This window comes from Apodemus sylvaticus, chromosome 1, assembly GCF_947179515.1.
Source record: "Apodemus sylvaticus chromosome 1, mApoSyl1.1, whole genome shotgun sequence".
Classification (NCBI taxonomy): Eukaryota; Metazoa; Chordata; class Mammalia; order Rodentia; family Muridae; genus Apodemus; species Apodemus sylvaticus.
The window spans coordinates 124381259-124398239 of record NC_067472.1 but is presented as its reverse complement, the minus strand read 5'-3'; the positions used below and the strand labels follow the sequence as shown (position 1 = coordinate 124398239).

At 44.5% G+C, this 16981-nt stretch overlaps 1 protein-coding gene across 2 annotated transcripts; it reads left to right on the top strand.

Annotated features, from left to right (window-relative positions):
* Positions 1-380: 380 nt before the first annotated feature.
* On the top strand, positions 381-8105 carry Mesd (mesoderm development LRP chaperone). 2 transcript variants are annotated; one of them, XM_052159392.1, is made up of 4 exons: positions 381-692; positions 1148-1319; positions 4679-4911; positions 6763-8105. In XM_052159392.1, exons 1-4 carry the CDS (start codon positions 652-654, stop codon positions 7016-7018), a joined length of 702 nt encoding a protein of 233 aa, XP_052015352.1. In that variant the 5' UTR covers positions 381-651; the 3' UTR covers positions 7019-8105. The 2 variants fall into 2 exon arrangements, with proteins under 2 accessions (XP_052015352.1, XP_052015361.1); XM_052159401.1 differs by lacking the exon at positions 381-692 and having other exon boundaries at positions 876-1319.
* Positions 8106-16981: the final 8876 nt, after the last annotated feature.

Genomic DNA, 16981 nt, shown 5'->3' with positions numbered 1-16981 from the left:
ATATTTTCCTACTACACCAAGGTTTCATGTCTTATAATTTGAAATTTTAAAGAAATCAGATCTGCCACTTAAAGCTTAGGGAACTTTAAAGTATCTCTGACCCCAAGTATTTTATATTTGAAAAGCTTAGTGGTCAAAATTAGGGTGATTTTGTCCTACAGATTAGAGCCACAGTGGTAGATGGAAATCAGAAGAGACTGGAACCATTTTAAACAATAAAAAATGGTTATCAAATAATTTTTTTCAGTTTAATTGACAGTGATATTGAAAGACTGGTGGGTCAAAAATCATCTGTGGAGCAGAATAACAATAGATCCTATATTTACAGCCTTCGAGAAAAGTTGTCCTGACTTTAGCTTTTTCTGGTGGTTTGTTCGCAGGAAATTACTAGGGAGTGCAGTTGACGTCCACACCCTGTAAAGGGCCTCAGGGTCAAGGCAGTTTGCACATCTCCCATTCTCATTCATTTCATAAGCTTCGAGGACTCTGTCTCTGAGACCCTGAAGGAACTTTCAGACCCGGCTACTGAGAGACAAAAGGGCTGACTTCTAACAAGATTCCAAAACAGAAAAAACACAGGCTGGCAGGACCCAGCCAGGGCAGATTGCTTGGCCAGGCCAAGGGGAGGAGCTCGTGGGGCGGAGCCTAACAATGGGCGGACCCAAGAAGAGGAACCCTTGGTCCCCAGCCAGGTGAGCTCTGGAGCTATGGGGCGGAGTCTGGTGAGGAGGCGGGACCCTAGGGGCGGAGCCAGGAAGCCTTAGCTGAGGGGCGGAATCAAGTGGTGAAAGGCTCGATGATGGGGAGGAGCCTGAGGTTGGGAGCCCCAAGGGAAGTCAGTTGTGGGGCGGAGCCAAGGGGAGGGACGGAGCTACCGTTTGAGGTCGGGACTGGAGGAACTAGGACGAGGCAGGGTTCGGTAGGCTACGGACTCCTGGGAGGCGGAGCCTTTGGGAGTCCGCCAGGGTGGGACAAGGTCGAGGACTGGATTTAGTTCTGCGCAGAACACGCTTAGGGGCTGGATCCGAAGGCGGGGCGGGGTCGGGGCGAGGACCTGGAGCCGGGACTCCGCACGCTGTCTGCGCAGGCTCAGAGTGCGTACGCTGGGCAGTCCGTTTACGCTGGCGGCTAACATGGCTGCCTCCAGGTGGCTGTGCGCGGTTCTACTGTTTCTGTGTGCATCGGACCTTCTGTTGCTCCCTCCTCCTGAAGCCTACGCGGCAGACACTCCGGGCGAGGCCACCCCACCTCCACGGAAAAAGAAGGATATCCGCGATTACAACGATGCCGACATGGCGCGACTTCTGGAGCAGTGGGAGGTCTGTGTCGCGCGCATACTACTGAGCATTTCCTCATACAGATCCCTTTTCTCCTAGCCCTTACCCTCTCGGACATTTGGCCTTCTGACTTTTGTCCCCGATCCCTCTCGCTGCCCTCTCAGGGTCCTTGTTGAATTGTCTCCCAGTATCCATTGACCTCCCGCGTCTCCCTTAATTCCACCACGGCTCAGGCCTCTTGCCCAGTGTCCTCCGCTACCAGCCACTCCAGTCAGGACTTGGACTCTCACCAGTCAAGCCCTACTTTCCTTGCTGTGTCGCGGGGGTCTCTACATTGATCTTGGTGGTCAGTGAACCACAAACAGGGAGCAAGCGCTCCTGAAGAGCGTTCCCTCCTTCCTCCTGTTCTGGAGGGAATGGGTTCTGAAGGTGGTATCTCAACTTTTTTTTTCTTTTCTTTTCTTTCTTTCTTTCTTTCTTTCTTTCTTTCTTTCTTTCTTTCTTTCTTTCTTTCTTTCTTTATTTTTTAGCTTTGATAGAGATTTTTCCGAATATAAAGTGTTTCCGACTTCTTTTGCTGTATGTTCCTGCTGGGACTTTTGTAATCTCGTGGGTGGATTTATGTTGCTGGTAGAGAGAGCTAAGGTTTATCATATATGGAACTCAGGTTTTTCATTGATGGGAGTAGTGGGCTTGTTTTGTGAGAGGCCGAATTCTGATCTGTTACTTGATTGCATTTGGGGTGTGCAAAAGGTTCTAAGGGACAACTCCTGATCAAAAAAGGACACCGAAGCCCTTGATTGTACTGTTGTATTTGATTTGTACAGCTGATGGGAAGGAATCACACAGGTAACTGCACTCACCATGTTCTCTGCAAGAGAACTTTTCAGGGTCTGTTTCCAATGCTGATGTTTTAACTTGTAGCTAACTCTATATTGTTGGAAGGGGGAAAGACTTTTGGGCATAAGTTTAAAATATCCACCTGCTGGATTTGACTTGAAAAGGGAAACTCCTGTTTTCATGTTATCTGTACCCGACAGAAGAATTATAGTGGGGCCGTGGTAGTGCATAGGTGTAATTCCAGCACTTATGAGACTAGTTGGAGGAGGCTAGTTAAACTGAGCTACATAGTAAATTTCAAACTAGTTTGGGCTTTACTGTGAGATTCTGTCCCCCCAAAAAAGCAAAGAAAAATTAGAGTAGACTCGAGTGTGCATGACTCCTTTCAATTTCCAACTGTTCTTTTTGGACTCTAGTAAACGATGCCTTTCGACCTTACCTTTTGAGAAGCCTAGCTGTGGCCAGTACTCAGACCCTGAGGAAGAGGAGGTCTCAGAAATGGACTAGACGTCTGTCAGAACAAGTGGGTAGGAAATAGTCTTAGTAAACAGAAACAAAAATGCTTGGATCTTAGAAAGTGTTATGTGGGACTGTCCGAAGGTTGCAGGGAGGAGGTTTGACTTTAGACAGGACAGGAGAGTATGCTAGAAGAGTCTGTTAGAGAGATGCGGGTACTGAGCTGAACAGCAGAGACCAAGAAATGAACATTCCCTGCATTTAATACAAATACACTTGTGAATTTGGTCTAGTAGAGATCTCTGTGTCTATGCGTGTGTCTTGGCATGCATGTGAAGGCCAGAGAACAAGTTGGATGTGGGTGGTCATTTCTTTCCTTTCATCATGTGGCCCTTGGGGATTAAACTCAGGCCATCACATGTGCCAAGGCAAGCGCCTTCCTTGCCCACCGAGCTAACTTAACGGCCCCTTCTGGGATTTTTATTTCTGTCTGTTGTGTATATTCTTTCCATTTATTATTTATTCTACTTATTAGCAATTTATTGATAGTCTGCTGATATTCTTTTTTTTTTTTTTCTTTTTTTTTTTTTTTTGGTTTTTTAGATTTGTTTTTTTTCGAGACAGAGTTCCTGGCTATCCTGGAACTCACTCTGTAGACCAGGCTGGCCTCAAACTCAGAAATCCACCTGCCTCTGCCTCCCAGAGTGCTGGGATTACAGGCGTGCGCCACCACCGCCCGGCTGCATCATTTTCTTTCTTTATGTCAGTATGGACTTGGGGAATTATAAATCTTCACTATTATTTTGATGTTCATATTCCAGATTTGGCCCCTGAACTGCTTCGGGTTGGTGTCCATGTCACTCTGCCGTGTTATATGAACAATTCTTTCTGAGGCGGAAAAGATATTTAAGGCTTTGCTTTTTGTTTTTCTTACAGTGATTAGGCTTTCCTTCAAGAAACCTACGCTATACTATTTTTAATCTATCTGTTCATCCAAGTACCTGTACTCACAAGGTGCCTTCTTCTGCTTCCACGATTTATCTCCCCCAAGTGAGAAATCTGCTCTGCACCCTTAGCATGTCTACACCTTTGTTCCTTCCTAGAATTCACGGATGGTATTTTTAGGATTGCTAGGACACACTACTACATAGAATAAGCCTGGCACCTGGGATTGAACATTTGCATGCAATGAGTTGTGGGGTTTTTATAACACCATGAGATTGCTGGGAATAGAACTCAGGCCCTCTGGAAGAGCAGTCGGTGCTCTTAGCCAGTAAGCCATCTCTCTAGGAGAATTGTGGGTTTTAAGGGTGCAACATGAGGAATTTGTTTTGCTCTGCTGGGAGCAAGGACCCAGGACTCTGGGGTTGCTAGACATGCACTCTGTCACTCATAACCTACCCTTTACTGGAATACAGAACTGAGTGAGTCCTGGGATTGCAGACCATGTCACACAAGAAGGTTCCTTCATGTTCTTTCTAAGTCAGATCCATCTCATATCCTCCCAGAAGCAATCAGTGTTCTAATTCCTGTCACCCCACATTATTTTACTTGTTCTTGATACCTTCAATAAATGGGATTGTAGTCTTTCTTTTATGCCTGGCATATGTTATTTTAAAAAAAGAAAATTGTCTTAGTGGTGTTGGAGATTTACCTCAAGGCCTCACACATGCTTGTCATGTACTCTACCTCTAAGACACATCCCCAGGCCATGGTGTAGGTAAGAGCTTGCTAATTTGCTTAAGTTGGCCTTGAAATCTCTATCTCCTTGAGATCACTGGGAGTCACTGAGAGTACGGACCTCAGCTATTACACCTGTGTTTGATATCTATTGTATGTGTATTTGATTTTCATTGCTAGGTAGCATCTATAACCACATCAGAATGTGACTGTTTTTTATGATCTAAATTGATAACAAATTGGGAATAAAAACATTTACAAAGCTATGTGACACAGGAAAGCTAAGTATTGTCTAGGGGGATATCCTTGAAGATTTGTTTGTGTAGTAGTTTGGTGGTGTGTCCCTGCCTCAGACATCCTGGGCAGAGCCTGTGCGAGTACAGAGAGCATCTCTGATAAGGTTAATGCTCCCTCTCTCCTGACAGAAAGATGATGACATAGAAGAAGGAGACCTTCCAGAACACAAGAGACCCTCGGCACCTATCGACTTCACCAAGCTAGACCCAGGCAAACCTGAGAGCATCTTGAAAATGACAAAGAAAGGGAAGACTCTGATGATGTTTGTCACAGTCTCGGGGAACCCCACTGAGAAGGAGACAGAGGAAATCACCAGCCTGTGGCAGGGTAGCCTGTTCAACGCCAACTATGATGTTCAGAGGTAAAGACCCCAAGCTATGCTAGGTATTTTTGTGGGCATTTGGGGTTTTTCTTTGATTTCTTTTTTAAGATAGTGTTTTTCACTGTAGCTCTGGCCATTTAGTCCAACTGGCCTCAATCCTCAGTCCTTAAAAAGATCCTCTTGCCTCTGCCTCTTTAGCTGGGATTACAGCTTTGTGCCACCTCACCGGGATTGTGCTGGGGATTTTTCTGGGGTTGAAGCAGGTATCTCTTTTGGTGGTCTTCCCAAGGGCCTTAGACCTTTCCTGTCTATGAATTCTTTTACTTAATTTTTTTTTCGTGAAACATTGGTTTGCTTGTTTGTTTATTGGCCAAAATCAGTATGTGTTTGTTTTAATATCTTGTCTTGGAAATTTGGTTTGTCTTTATCTCTTTAACTTTTGCTTCATCAGAATAAAAATTGTATTGCTTAGTCTCTTTGAAGGATGAGTTACAGCTCCACAGTTCATGGTGTAGCCGTGGTGACACATGTGGTCATAACAGGTTGTTAATAAATAACCAATGGGAACAAGTCTGTGTTCAATTTTGAAATCTTAAAATGTGAAAGATTCTACTTTATATATATTTTATACAGTATATTTTTGATCATGTTCACCATCCTGTACCCCCTCCTATATCCATCCTTTCCACCCTCACCTCCCTACCCACCCAGCTGAGTCTTGTTTTTTTAAGAGCCTATTTTTGTTGTTGTTGTTGTTGTTGTTGTTGTTTAACAATAGTTCCAAAATCCCAAGTCTTCAGATACCTTGATTGAGGAAATAAGGAAGTGATAGAGTGAAAGGAGTTGCTAAGAATGCACAGGCCAGCCCAGCATCATGCTTTCTTTAACTTCATCAAATATCTTGGTGGTGACTGTTCTCTGATGGTCTGCTGCTCAAGAGAACGGGTGTGGTGTGCTTAGGAGCACAGCATCATGCCTTCTGGTTTCGTCTGCTACTGCTTTCTTCTTCCTGGGCACTAATGCATGGGGTATGCTGAGCTGCTTGTTTCTAACCTTGGTGGATAGGATTTCTGTCTGCGGGCTGGAGAGATGGCTCAGCGGTTAAGAGCACTGACTGTTCTTCTGAAGGTCCTGAGTTCAAATCCCAGCAACCACATGGTGGCTCACAACCATCTGTAATGAGATCTAATGCCCTCTTCTGGAGTGTCTGAAGACAGCTACAGTGTACTTACAAATAATAATAAATAAATCTTTAAAAAAAAAAGGATTTCTGTCTGCTTCCCATGTATCTTTGTGGGCCCTTGAGGAGGAGTCTTGTAGGACCTGTTCCATGCCAGTGGCTTTTAGCTTTCTCATCAAAAGCCTTTGGTCTAACAAAACCAATTTGAGTCTTTAGAACGTAAATGGCTGGATGCAGAGAGTGGCATGTTCCTGTAAACTCAGTTCTTGGGAGATGAAGTCAGGAGTATCTAAAGTTCAAGATCATCCTCTTACGAAGTCATACTGGGCTATGTAAGAACATTTTTCAGGAAACAAACAAAAACCATAAAATGTAGATGGAAATGACATTTCAGAATGTTAAAGATAAAAATGGGTATTTCTCCCCTCCGCAGCACACCTGTGTCCCTCAAAGCTCTCTGAGGAGTTTGTCTTTTGTAATCTCTTCACAGGATCACTTATGTACTCCAGGACCATCAGGCATCTGCTTCTGTCTTGATCTAAGCAGGATGCTTGTTTAGATCTCAGTGAACATTAAAGTCATCAGCCACTTGGCCCAAGGCAGAAAAGTGTGGTGTTCTGCATTTAGGTGGAATTGAAATGTAGGCATCCGAGCCTTCCCCAACCCCAGGCACCTCACTCACATTGCTAACTGATGGTCTCTCCATCTAGGTTCATCGTGGGATCAGACCGCGCCATCTTCATGCTCCGGGATGGGAGCTATGCCTGGGAGATCAAGGACTTTTTGGTCAGTCAAGACAGGTGTAGTGAAGTCACTCTAGAGGGGCAGACGTATCCTGGCAAAGGAGGAGGAAGCAAGGAGAAAAATAAAACAAAGCCAGAGAAGAGTAAAAAGAAGGAGGGAAATTCCAAACCACGAGCTTCCAAGGAAGACAACCGAGCTGGGAGCAGAAGAGAAGACCTCTAGCAGGTGGCAAGCTTCCCGCCCGGGAGGCAGGACCAGATGGCCCCTGGCACTGGTGGGGCAGGTGGGTGCAGGAAACTGCATAGCATGACATTCTCATGTCCTGTAGAAAGGGTCTATGTGTGACCGTCTGGCCAATATCACAGTTACTGTATAAAAGGCTTCACGTGTGAAGGCAGGAGTTGTGATTGGTAGTGGACGGAAGTTAGGCTGTCTATGACATCACCTGACTTGGAAACTTGATAGACATTTTGTACCTCTTGTATCTCATGAGTCCTTGAGACACACACACACACACACACACACATCCCGGAGTACCACTCCCTCTTCACTGCACCTGCTGTGGTCCCATGGCCTGTTGTATCTGTGTGTTACAAGCTCAAGTCAGACAAGCCTTGAGAACCTTTGGCATGACTGAAGCAGGCATTGATGGTTCAGTGAGTAAAGATAAATAACTGTGTCATGAGCAGCGCTGTGCGCCCAGGATCTGGACAGCAAACTCATTATGCAGAACGTGCAGATTCACGACAGTGCCATCCAGAAGTCGTAAGGAGTCAGTCATTCATTTCACATGACTTGTATCCTCGGCATTTTAGGGGATCCTTTGTCTCAGTCTTCCTGTGGTTGTAGAGGGAATGCTCTTGTGCCTCACGGAGGAAAGAAAGATGCTTCAGCTGCGGGATCATGTTCTGCATAGCTTGACAACTGTAAAGTTGGTGAGGAGGGACCAGCAGAATCTTCCATAGGAGTGGACCTCATCTACGGTATTTCGAGGTGGTTTTCTTTGATAAAGTGCCTACACTTGTGCTTTTGTACGCTACTCTCATGATGTGCTACTGTTGGCATCACATTTTGCTGTTCATAGATTGAAGCTTATCTAAAAGAACATTTCTATGAGGATGCATTTTTAAGAATTTAACATTCTTTAAAACCTCAGTTGTGGTTTTAAATTCAAAATAGTACGTGCACACATACCCAGCTAGAAAGTGTTACAGTGTGAAGAATTGCCCTACCCTGCTGCCAGTACTTTGTCCCAGTGAAGCTACTGTTGATTGGTTTTTCAAAAATAAAGTACATTTACCGGCTTCCAGTGATGGGTATATTCTGTCCTCTGGTTGGTTTCCATTCATGTTTCTCTTAGTGGACCACATCTCCCTCCCCAGCTCAGAGTGTCCTGCACACAACCTGCTGAGCCTCTTCAGAAAGAAGCTTTTCTTGGTCCTCACATTGTAACTTTTGATGATCTGCTGCTGTCCTGTTTGAGGGTGCTGCCAGTCAAGGAGAAGCTGGGACAGGCCCATCCTTTTGGTATCTGTGGGCTCAGGTTTACAGTCTCAGGTTTACAGACCGGGAGGCTTGGACCAGTCTTAACTTCCTGCCTCCTGTTGTTTCTGATTGCTGGCTGTGTATGCTGAGCTGTGATGAACAGTTTCCTCACCACTTATGTGCTACTAGAAACTAAATTAGCACATTAAGACTCCTTTTATTGCAATTCAAGGGTTTGAAGTCCAGATGAATCTATTTATCTTCTCTGATTTTTAACAGTACCTACACTACCAAGTATTCTTACATTCCTTTAAATTCTTGGGTTCAAGTTTCTAAAGCACAAGAAGCCTACTGCTGCTTTTTATGAGTCAAATCAAGTAGAATTAAAGTACACTGAAGTCATTTGTACACAAACTATAGATTCCTTATAGTGGTACCAAGGAGGAAAAGCCGGTTTGGGAAGGAGAGGTGGGAGAATCAGCCAGGTAAGGTTACAGTTTCAGGGTAGCCTCAGCTACATCTGAAACTCACACTCCCTATGCTCCCCATCCCCCCGCCCCCAAAAAAAACCCACAAAACAAGAAGGACTGAATACAAAAGAAACTAGTCATAATTCTTGGTGTACTGTCTTTTCTTAAAAGGAGCCCTCTCAGCCTCCTACATAAAATTGCTAGCAGAAAAGATACGGGCTAACACTACCAACATTGCACTATATTCTTGTGTTCTCAGGAGGACTGGCCCCTGTTACAGCAACTGCAGGGGCATCTGGACAGCACAGCCGCTTCAGTCCAGTGTCCCCTGGGACCATGGCTTTTCGCTCTCTCTCAAGTGAGAACAATCTGCTCCTTGGCTAGCCATCTGTCCATGGGGAGAGCCACGGGAGTGCACCAGGAAGCTCTTGCACTGGGAATTGGTCCTAGTATTGAGCTAGTTATTAGCGTTTCTAAACAGATCCCCTGCACATCCCCTCTCTGAATTTCCTAGGGAATTTCAAAGGACATCTAAAGATTTTGAGGTGGTGGGATAGGGGGAGCTGTAAGTCTTTGGGATGGATGTGCTGAAATTTCTGAAATATGCTCCAAAGTAGCCCTCCCCCAAATTATGTATCCCTAAAAGTGCTTTAACACCCAAACTTACCTGTAAGCCCAACACTGAGGAAGCAGAAGTGAGATCAGAAGTTCCAGATCAGATCGTAACACGAGACACTCAAAATGAGACGAAATAAGCAAAACACTACCTCTAACAGCAACAGAAATAACCTATTACCTAAGTCAATGTTTGGATGTTGGTTTTTCTTTTGGCTTGGAACACCCTATGAAGACCAGACTAGCCTCACTGGAGATCCACCTGCCTCTCTGTCTTTGAGGTTTGGGATAAAAAGGAAGCCCACCTTACCCAGCCCCTCTGGACATTTTCTTATTGGTGAGCTTTTTACATTTGAAGGGTAAGTTGTTTACAGTGTAAAATTTAACATTTGGTATGCATTGCTAAATAGCTGCTCCTGATGGCCCTGTCACTTGAGGCTTCCCAGCAGATCTCTGGTCCTTGACAGCCTTGTCCATCACATGTGGCATTTCAAACAGTTTAAAAGCAAAGCCTCTAAAAAAGAAGAGTGTTATGCCTGCAGTGCCAGGTAAGGCCAGACAGCATCAGGTCCCCCTAGAATAGCAGTCTCCATATATAGGACATGCCCCCTTTGTGTGAGTTGAAGGTCCCTTTCGCAAGTGTCTAAGACCATCCGAAACCACAGCTCTTTACAATTCCTAACAGTAGCAAGATTATAGTTATGAAGTAGCAATGAAAATAATTTTATGGTTGGGGGGTCACCCCAACATGAGCAACTGTATTAAAAGGTCGCAGCATTAACAAGGTTGAGAACCACTGCTGTAGAACCAGTCATAAACAGTTGTGAACTATCGTGTTGGATGTTGGGAACTGAGTCAGGGTCCTCTGCAGGAGCAGCCAGTGCTGTTAAGGTTATGAGTGTCGCCTGCACAGGCATCTGGGAGTTGGACTACAGGGTTTCCACCACTGGCCTTTCAGCTGAGCCTTACGGCACACAGCCTTGCCAGTCTGCAAGTTCATAAGCCACACTTTCAGTTAAGACTGTTGAGTGGTCTAAGAGATTTGTATAACATTTTCGTTAGATAAGTGTGTTTTAGGACTTCCTTCATCCTTGAGTTCTCTGGTGTGTGACAGCTCTGTTGTACTTTTTAGTGTTTCTATTGGTTTTGTGTGTGTGTACACACACCACACACGCACATGTGCATGCTGGAGACATAGGAATTAGCCACTTGTCAAGGTGAACATTGACCAAGACAGCTCACAGTCAGTCAACCTCAAGGGAGGGTATGAGGACTGAAAAGAAAAAGACAGACAAAACTGTAACAGGACTCCAGCCAGTGCTGAGGCTGAGGCGGGTTAATTTTTTCCCAGTCTGCTTTTATAACATTTTAAGTACATACAAATAGTAAGGTCAGTTCTAGGTTAAGTAATAGACAAGGCAATAGGCACAAATAGTCAAGGAACAAACTAGGCAATAAAGATCTTGGCTTCTAGGGGTTTATCTAGATGACCTAGATAAACGGTCTTCCCTCTCCTAGGTTTACCTTGAGCTTTGTTTTAGCCCAAATGTAAATATTCTTATCTGGGTCTACTTCCCTGTCCTAGCCCAAAATCAAATTCCTGCCTGAACTTACTTCCTTATCCTAGCCCAAAGTCAAATTCCAACCAAGTTTCTAGTAGAGGCCCCAGAAACTCCACAGAACCTACACTTGTTAGCATTTTATTGCTAAGGCAAAAGGCCAGAGAAAACCAGTTTAAAGGGAGGTTAATGTTGCCTCACAGTTTTTAATCTACAGTTGCTTGAATCAGTGTTCCTGGGTCTACAGTGAGGCATATTGGAGACAGAGGAAAGGTGAGGATTCAAAACCACACTTCACAGATGCCTCAGTGACAGATGAGGGGACAAAGCCCCCCTGCCAGAGATGCCTCCTGGTGACACTTAACCATGACATTGTAGACTTCTGCAGGAAGTTTCTCTTTACTGTGGCAACAGGACAGACACTCTTTAAGATATCAGATGCTATTGATGAAGGTAGGCCTTCGGGGTCATTCACCTTTTATCTTTTTATTTTATCTTTTATCTTTTATCTTTTTATTTGTTTGCCTATTTGTAGTTTTCTGTACAGATTTTGCACAGCGATTTTTTTTTTGTTTGTTTTATTTTGTTACTTTGAGACAAGGTTTTTCTATGGAGCTCAGGCTAACTCCAACTGAAAAGCCTCTTGTCTCAACTCCTCAAATAGTTGGTTTACAAGCATTGGACTATATATCTCTACCTCTATCTATCTATCTATCTATCTATCTATCTATCTATCTATCTACCTGTCTGTCTGTCTATCTATCTATCTACCTACCTACCTACCTACCTACCTACCTATCATATCTATAAGACAGGAATTTATTCTCTGACCCAGGCTAGCCTGGAACTTGGAGCTTGCTATATAGTTCAGGCCTCTAATTCACAGGGCCCCTCTTACTTCAGCTTCCCAAATGCTGGTGTGATGACATGACATGCCTGTCTTTGAAATGACTTTTAAATCTCCATCAGTTTTAAATCACATCTTTGAGCTATTTGATTTAAAAACCTAGTTTTTTAAGTTCTCCAACTCAGAGAAACACAAATGGAGATTCCTCATCTTGACTTATGTTTTTTTCCTGATAGAATATTTGTCTGTATTGAGACTGGTGACATGGCTTAGTCGGTAGTGCTTGCTAGAGGACATGGCTTAGTAAAATGCTTGCTAGGATGCACAGAGGCCTAAAGTAAGTTCACACCATGTGTCATCATCACACCAGGTTTGTGTGCCTAGGAGGCAGAGGCAGGAGGATCAGAAGTTCAATGTCATCCTTAACTAAATAGAAAGTTTGAGGCCAGCCTAGAATAATGAGGCTTTGTCTATTTAAAATATGTATTTGTAGCTTTGGCTTGCTGTGGTGTTTTGTGGTCTCATTCCAAAATGTTTGGGTAGGCGCCACACCTATTTCTCTTCTCTTTCATTCATTCTTGAATAGATACAGCTTTTCTTCTACCTTGAGCCTATACCTGCCTTCTGATTCTCAGGGAGTTCTCCTGGACCTCCCTCCCTCCTCTGAACTGGGAAGATGTGTTCTAGTGTTGGATGCTGCTTTCTCAGAACTGAACGGTGAGAAGAGAAAAGTTCAGAGGACATCGATCTTGGTCTGGTATGGCAGGTGGCCTTGGCCCCCTGGGCTTTCAGGAAGTGGCTTAGCTAGGGTCTTCCTCCCAGGATGGGGAGAAGCTGCCTGGACTTCTGAGCTCCACCCCTGTAGCTGTGAACCTGGACTTCTTTGTTGGGAAAGGATGCATGTTCTCCGCATTACTGATCTGGTTTTCACTTCCACATCCTGCAAAAGGAAAGGCCTCATAATTTGTGGCTTTTGGGGGTACAGATGAGGGCAGGGTGGCTCAGTTGATAAAGTAATTACAAGCACAAGGACCTGAGTTCCCCTAAAACCTACTTGAAAATATCAGGTGTGGAGGAATCCAGTTGTTCCAGTGAAGGAATCCCAACGTTGGGGAGGCAGAGATGGAGACTCCTTGGGGCTCCCTGCCTAGCCAGTGTAGTCTAATCAGTGGTGAGCCTCCTGCCAGTGAGGGACCCTATCTCCAAAAGAAACTGGTAGACAGTATTCCTGAGGATGACACTTCTGGCTTACATAAACATGGACATTTACATGGAGAAAGAAAATGTGTGTGGGTGTGTATGTGGTGACCTGGTCAAGACTGAGGTATAGGAAATAAAGAACTTTCCATGGGTAGACAACCTGGGGTTGTCACAAATCCAGTAATCAAAATAAAAATTTGATGCAGAAGTTTGAAAATTAACATTAAAAAGCTTTTAATGAGAAAAAATCAACCTGTTAATAAAGAACAGTATCTTAGGGTTTCTATTGCTGCGATGGAACAACATGACCAAAAGCAAGTGTGGGGGGAGGGGTTATATGGCTTACACCTCCACATCATAGTCCATCACTGAAGCCAGTCAGGACAGGAACTCAAGCAGGGCAGGAACCTGGAGGCAGGAGCTGATGCAGAGGCCATGGAGGGGTGCTGCTTACTGGCTTAGAACCCAGGACTCCCAGCCTGGGGTGGCCCCACCCACAATGGGCTGGGCTAGGCCTCCCCCATCAGTCACTAATTAAGAAAATGCCCTGGTGGCATCTGCCTCCATCTGCTGCTGAGTGAAGCCTCTCAGGAGACAGTTACGCTAGGTTCTTGTCTGCAAGCACAGCAGAGTATCATGAATGCAGACAGGGGTCGGCTCTCTCACGTGGGATGGGTCTCAGGTTGAGACAGTCGTTGGTTAGCTGTTTTCCCCAGTCTCTGCCCCATCTTTATTCCTGCACATCTTGTAGGTGAGACAAATTTTGGGTTGAAGGTTTTATGGGCGGATTGAAGTGCTTCTCCCTCCTCTGGAAATCCTGGCTTGGCTACAGAAGATGGCCACTTGAGTGTCTATATCTCCCTCTGGTAGGAATCTCAGTTAGGATCACCCCCACAGACTCCCTGTATACTCCAAGTCCCAGGCCTCCATCTGGTCCCAGAGATGCCCTGCACGGATTTCCATTCTCAATCCCAGCCCTCTTGGAGGCATTTTCTTAATCAAGGTTCCTTCCTTTCAGATAACTAGAGCTTGTGTCAAGCTGATATAAATGGTTCAGCACAACCAGTGAAAGGCTGTAAGACATAGGGTCGTGGGCGGGGCTAATCTGCTAGTTTAACCTGCAGTCCTTTAAACAGCTTCTCAAGGAGGCTAGAGAGATGGCTCGATGGGTGCGGAAGAGTACTTACTGCTTTTCCAGAGGATGCAGGTCAATCCCCAGCACTCACATGATAGCTCATAACCGTCAGTAACTCCAATTCCAGGGGACATGACATCCTCTTCTAGCTTTTGTGGACACCAGGCTTGCAAATGGTACAGGCAAAACTAAAATACACTACAATAAATTGAAAAACTTAAAAACTATAATTTGTTTTATATATAAAACACAGTTTACGTGGTATTTATTTATTTATATACTTACTTATCTCTATGACAGGGTTCTCTGTGTAGCCCTGGCTGTTCTGGAACTGGCTCTGGAGACCAGACTGGCCTCAAACCCAGAGATCCACCTGCCTCTGCCTCCCAAGTGCTGGGATTAAAGGTATGTGAGACTACTGCCCGGCCAAGCCAGTCCTCTTTGAGAGCACTTGTGTTCTTCCTTCCTTCCTTCCTTCCTTCCTTCCTTCCTTCCTTCCTTCCTTCCTTCCTTCCTTCCTTCCTTCCTTCCAACAGGGTCTTACCGTATAGACCTGTCTGGCCTGGAAGGCTCTATGTAGACCAGACCAGACCTTCAGTGTGCTGGGATTAAAGGTGTGTACTACCACATCTGACTTTATGTAGTTTTAAACAGAAGGGAAAATGGAGAAAATTTCAAGTTACAAAATCCCTCCCCATATAACATTTATTTTTTTAAAAAATCACTTTTTCTGAGTAGGTCAGTGTAAGAAATGGATGCAGTAAGCAGTCACACCTGCCTCCTGTTGCTGTGATGTCAATGGAATCGGAGGGCTCGGAGGAAGAAGACACATTGGATTTTCCTGGAATGCCAAAACGGTTCTTGCCGATTCCTTGAGATAAAACTTCACATTCTCTGAATTCCCAGGTTTCTTAGAATAACAATTGAAATCTTGATTTCATTTGTTTTTGTTTGTTAGTTTTTAAAACAGGGTCTTGTTATAAGTCCTTACCATACCCATCTGAAACCTTGATTTTTACTAGGATAGTATCACAAAGCAGGTTATGGTAGCTCTTGCTTGTACGGTCTGAAATGGGAGGATCACTGCAAGTTCAAGGCTAGCTTGAACTCTAAATAAATAAATAAATAAATAAAGTCGCGGCAACAGTAAAAAGCTGTTCAAAAGAACAACCTGGGCTGAGTTGATTTCTCAACAGGTGAAAGCGTTTGGTGAAACCCTGAAAAAGAGCAAACCAAGCCAAATGACCGAGCACACAAGCAAAGAAAACTGAGTGTCATCCCCGTTCTCACAGTAGAACGACAGGGCAAACTCCTCCTCAGAAGTGTTTGTTGACCTCTGCATATTATGGTACTTTTGTTTTGTTTTGTTTTGTTTTGTTTTGTTTCTAGCCAGAGTTTCTCTGTGTAGCCCTGGCTGTCCTGGAACTCACTCTGTAGACCAGGCTGGCCTCGAACTCAGAAATCTGCCTGCTTCTGCCTCCCAAGTGCTGGGATTACAGGCGTGCGCCGCCACCACTGCCCGACTATATTATGGTACGTGTGTGTGTGTGTGTGTGTGTGTGTGTGTGAGAGAGAGAGAGAGAGAGAGAGAGAGAGAGAGAGAGAAAGAGAGAGAGAGAGAGAGAGAGAGAGAGCATGCCATCACACAATAATAATTAACAAGATAAGAACAGATGATCAAAGACTCTGGGTACGATGATGAACAGCTGTAATCCAACACTTGGGAGATGAAGACAGAAAAATCAGCAAGTCAGAGTCATTCCCAGCAATGGGGGGGGTGGGGGGGTGGGGGTTGGGGGTGGGGGTGTCAAGTCAGTTCTGGAGTCCATACTATTTCACCTCAAAATAAAACAAGAGCTTCTTCTTTCAAGACATCTTTCTCACTTGATAAAGATTTCAGGGAGGTGTGTGTGGGGGGGGGCATTATCTCTAAGCATTATTTTCAGATTGATGTCATTATTATCATAGAAGAAATAGAATTTCATTTGTCCTGTTTCCATCTCCCAGCCTAGGCTTTATGCCTAGTGGCTATAGCATCTCTGTCCTTGTACTATACCATAATTTACTTAGTATTTTACAGATGACATCATGGAGAAAATAGTACTAGATATGACTTCAGGGAAGACTCTGCAGAAGCACTTGAGTCAGATCAATCCTGTCTCTGTAACAAGGCCCCAGACCTTAGCACACCCCACTCCATGATGGAAGTACCATTCAGGCTGTAAAACTCAGCATGTAGACAGTATCACCTACCAAAATGAGAATAAACACCTAATCCCTCAAAGCCCATGGTTCTGGGAAAACCTCTAAATGGGCTAACCTTGCTTCTTGGTTTCTGTGATTCTGCTTCTGGCTAACTGTTCTTGTTATCTGAAGTATGTCAACCCAGTATAAAGTTTTTGTGTGTCAACATTCACCCTGAGGCCAGATACCTTGTCCTGCTTTGGTTCCAACTCATGAAACCAGCATCGTTGTAGCCTCTGATCACCCTGTCTGTGTCCTCAGCTCCACACATCTTGTGAGAAGGTAAGGTTTGCCTAGAGTCCCTCTGGGTTTCAGCCACCAACAATCCAGGGACTGCAAACTTGCCTTCCCAGCCCTTCTCCCTCCTAATTTTTTTTGTACATACTAAATTGTATCTCATTGGGTAAAATGCTTCAGATTATTTGTTTAAATTTATAAGCTTGATAAAAAGTATATTGTTAAAAAAAGGAAAAAAAAAAAAAAGCTCAGCCTGAAAAAAGGCTTAGGGCTACAGTGGGATTCTGAACACCCAGGGTAGTTACTGGCAGGCTGATAAAGACTTCTGTTGTCTTAAACTCAGGTCTGAGTAGTCATCTCTGGTAGATACCTCAAAGCATTCGCCTGTCTGTC

Bases quoted from the DNA above. Each gene is read 5' to 3' on its own strand.
- Mesd (XM_052159392.1), top strand. From the start codon at position 652: ATGGGCGGACCCAAGAAGAGGAACCCTTGGTCCCCAGCCAG. The intron at 693-1,147 runs GTGAGCTCTGGA...GGCTGCCTCCAG, and splicing joins AACCCTTGGTCCCCAGCCAG to GTGGCTGTGCGCGGTTCTAC. The intron at 4,912-6,762 runs GTAAAGACCCCA...CTCTCCATCTAG, and splicing joins GCCAACTATGATGTTCAGAG to GTTCATCGTGGGATCAGACC.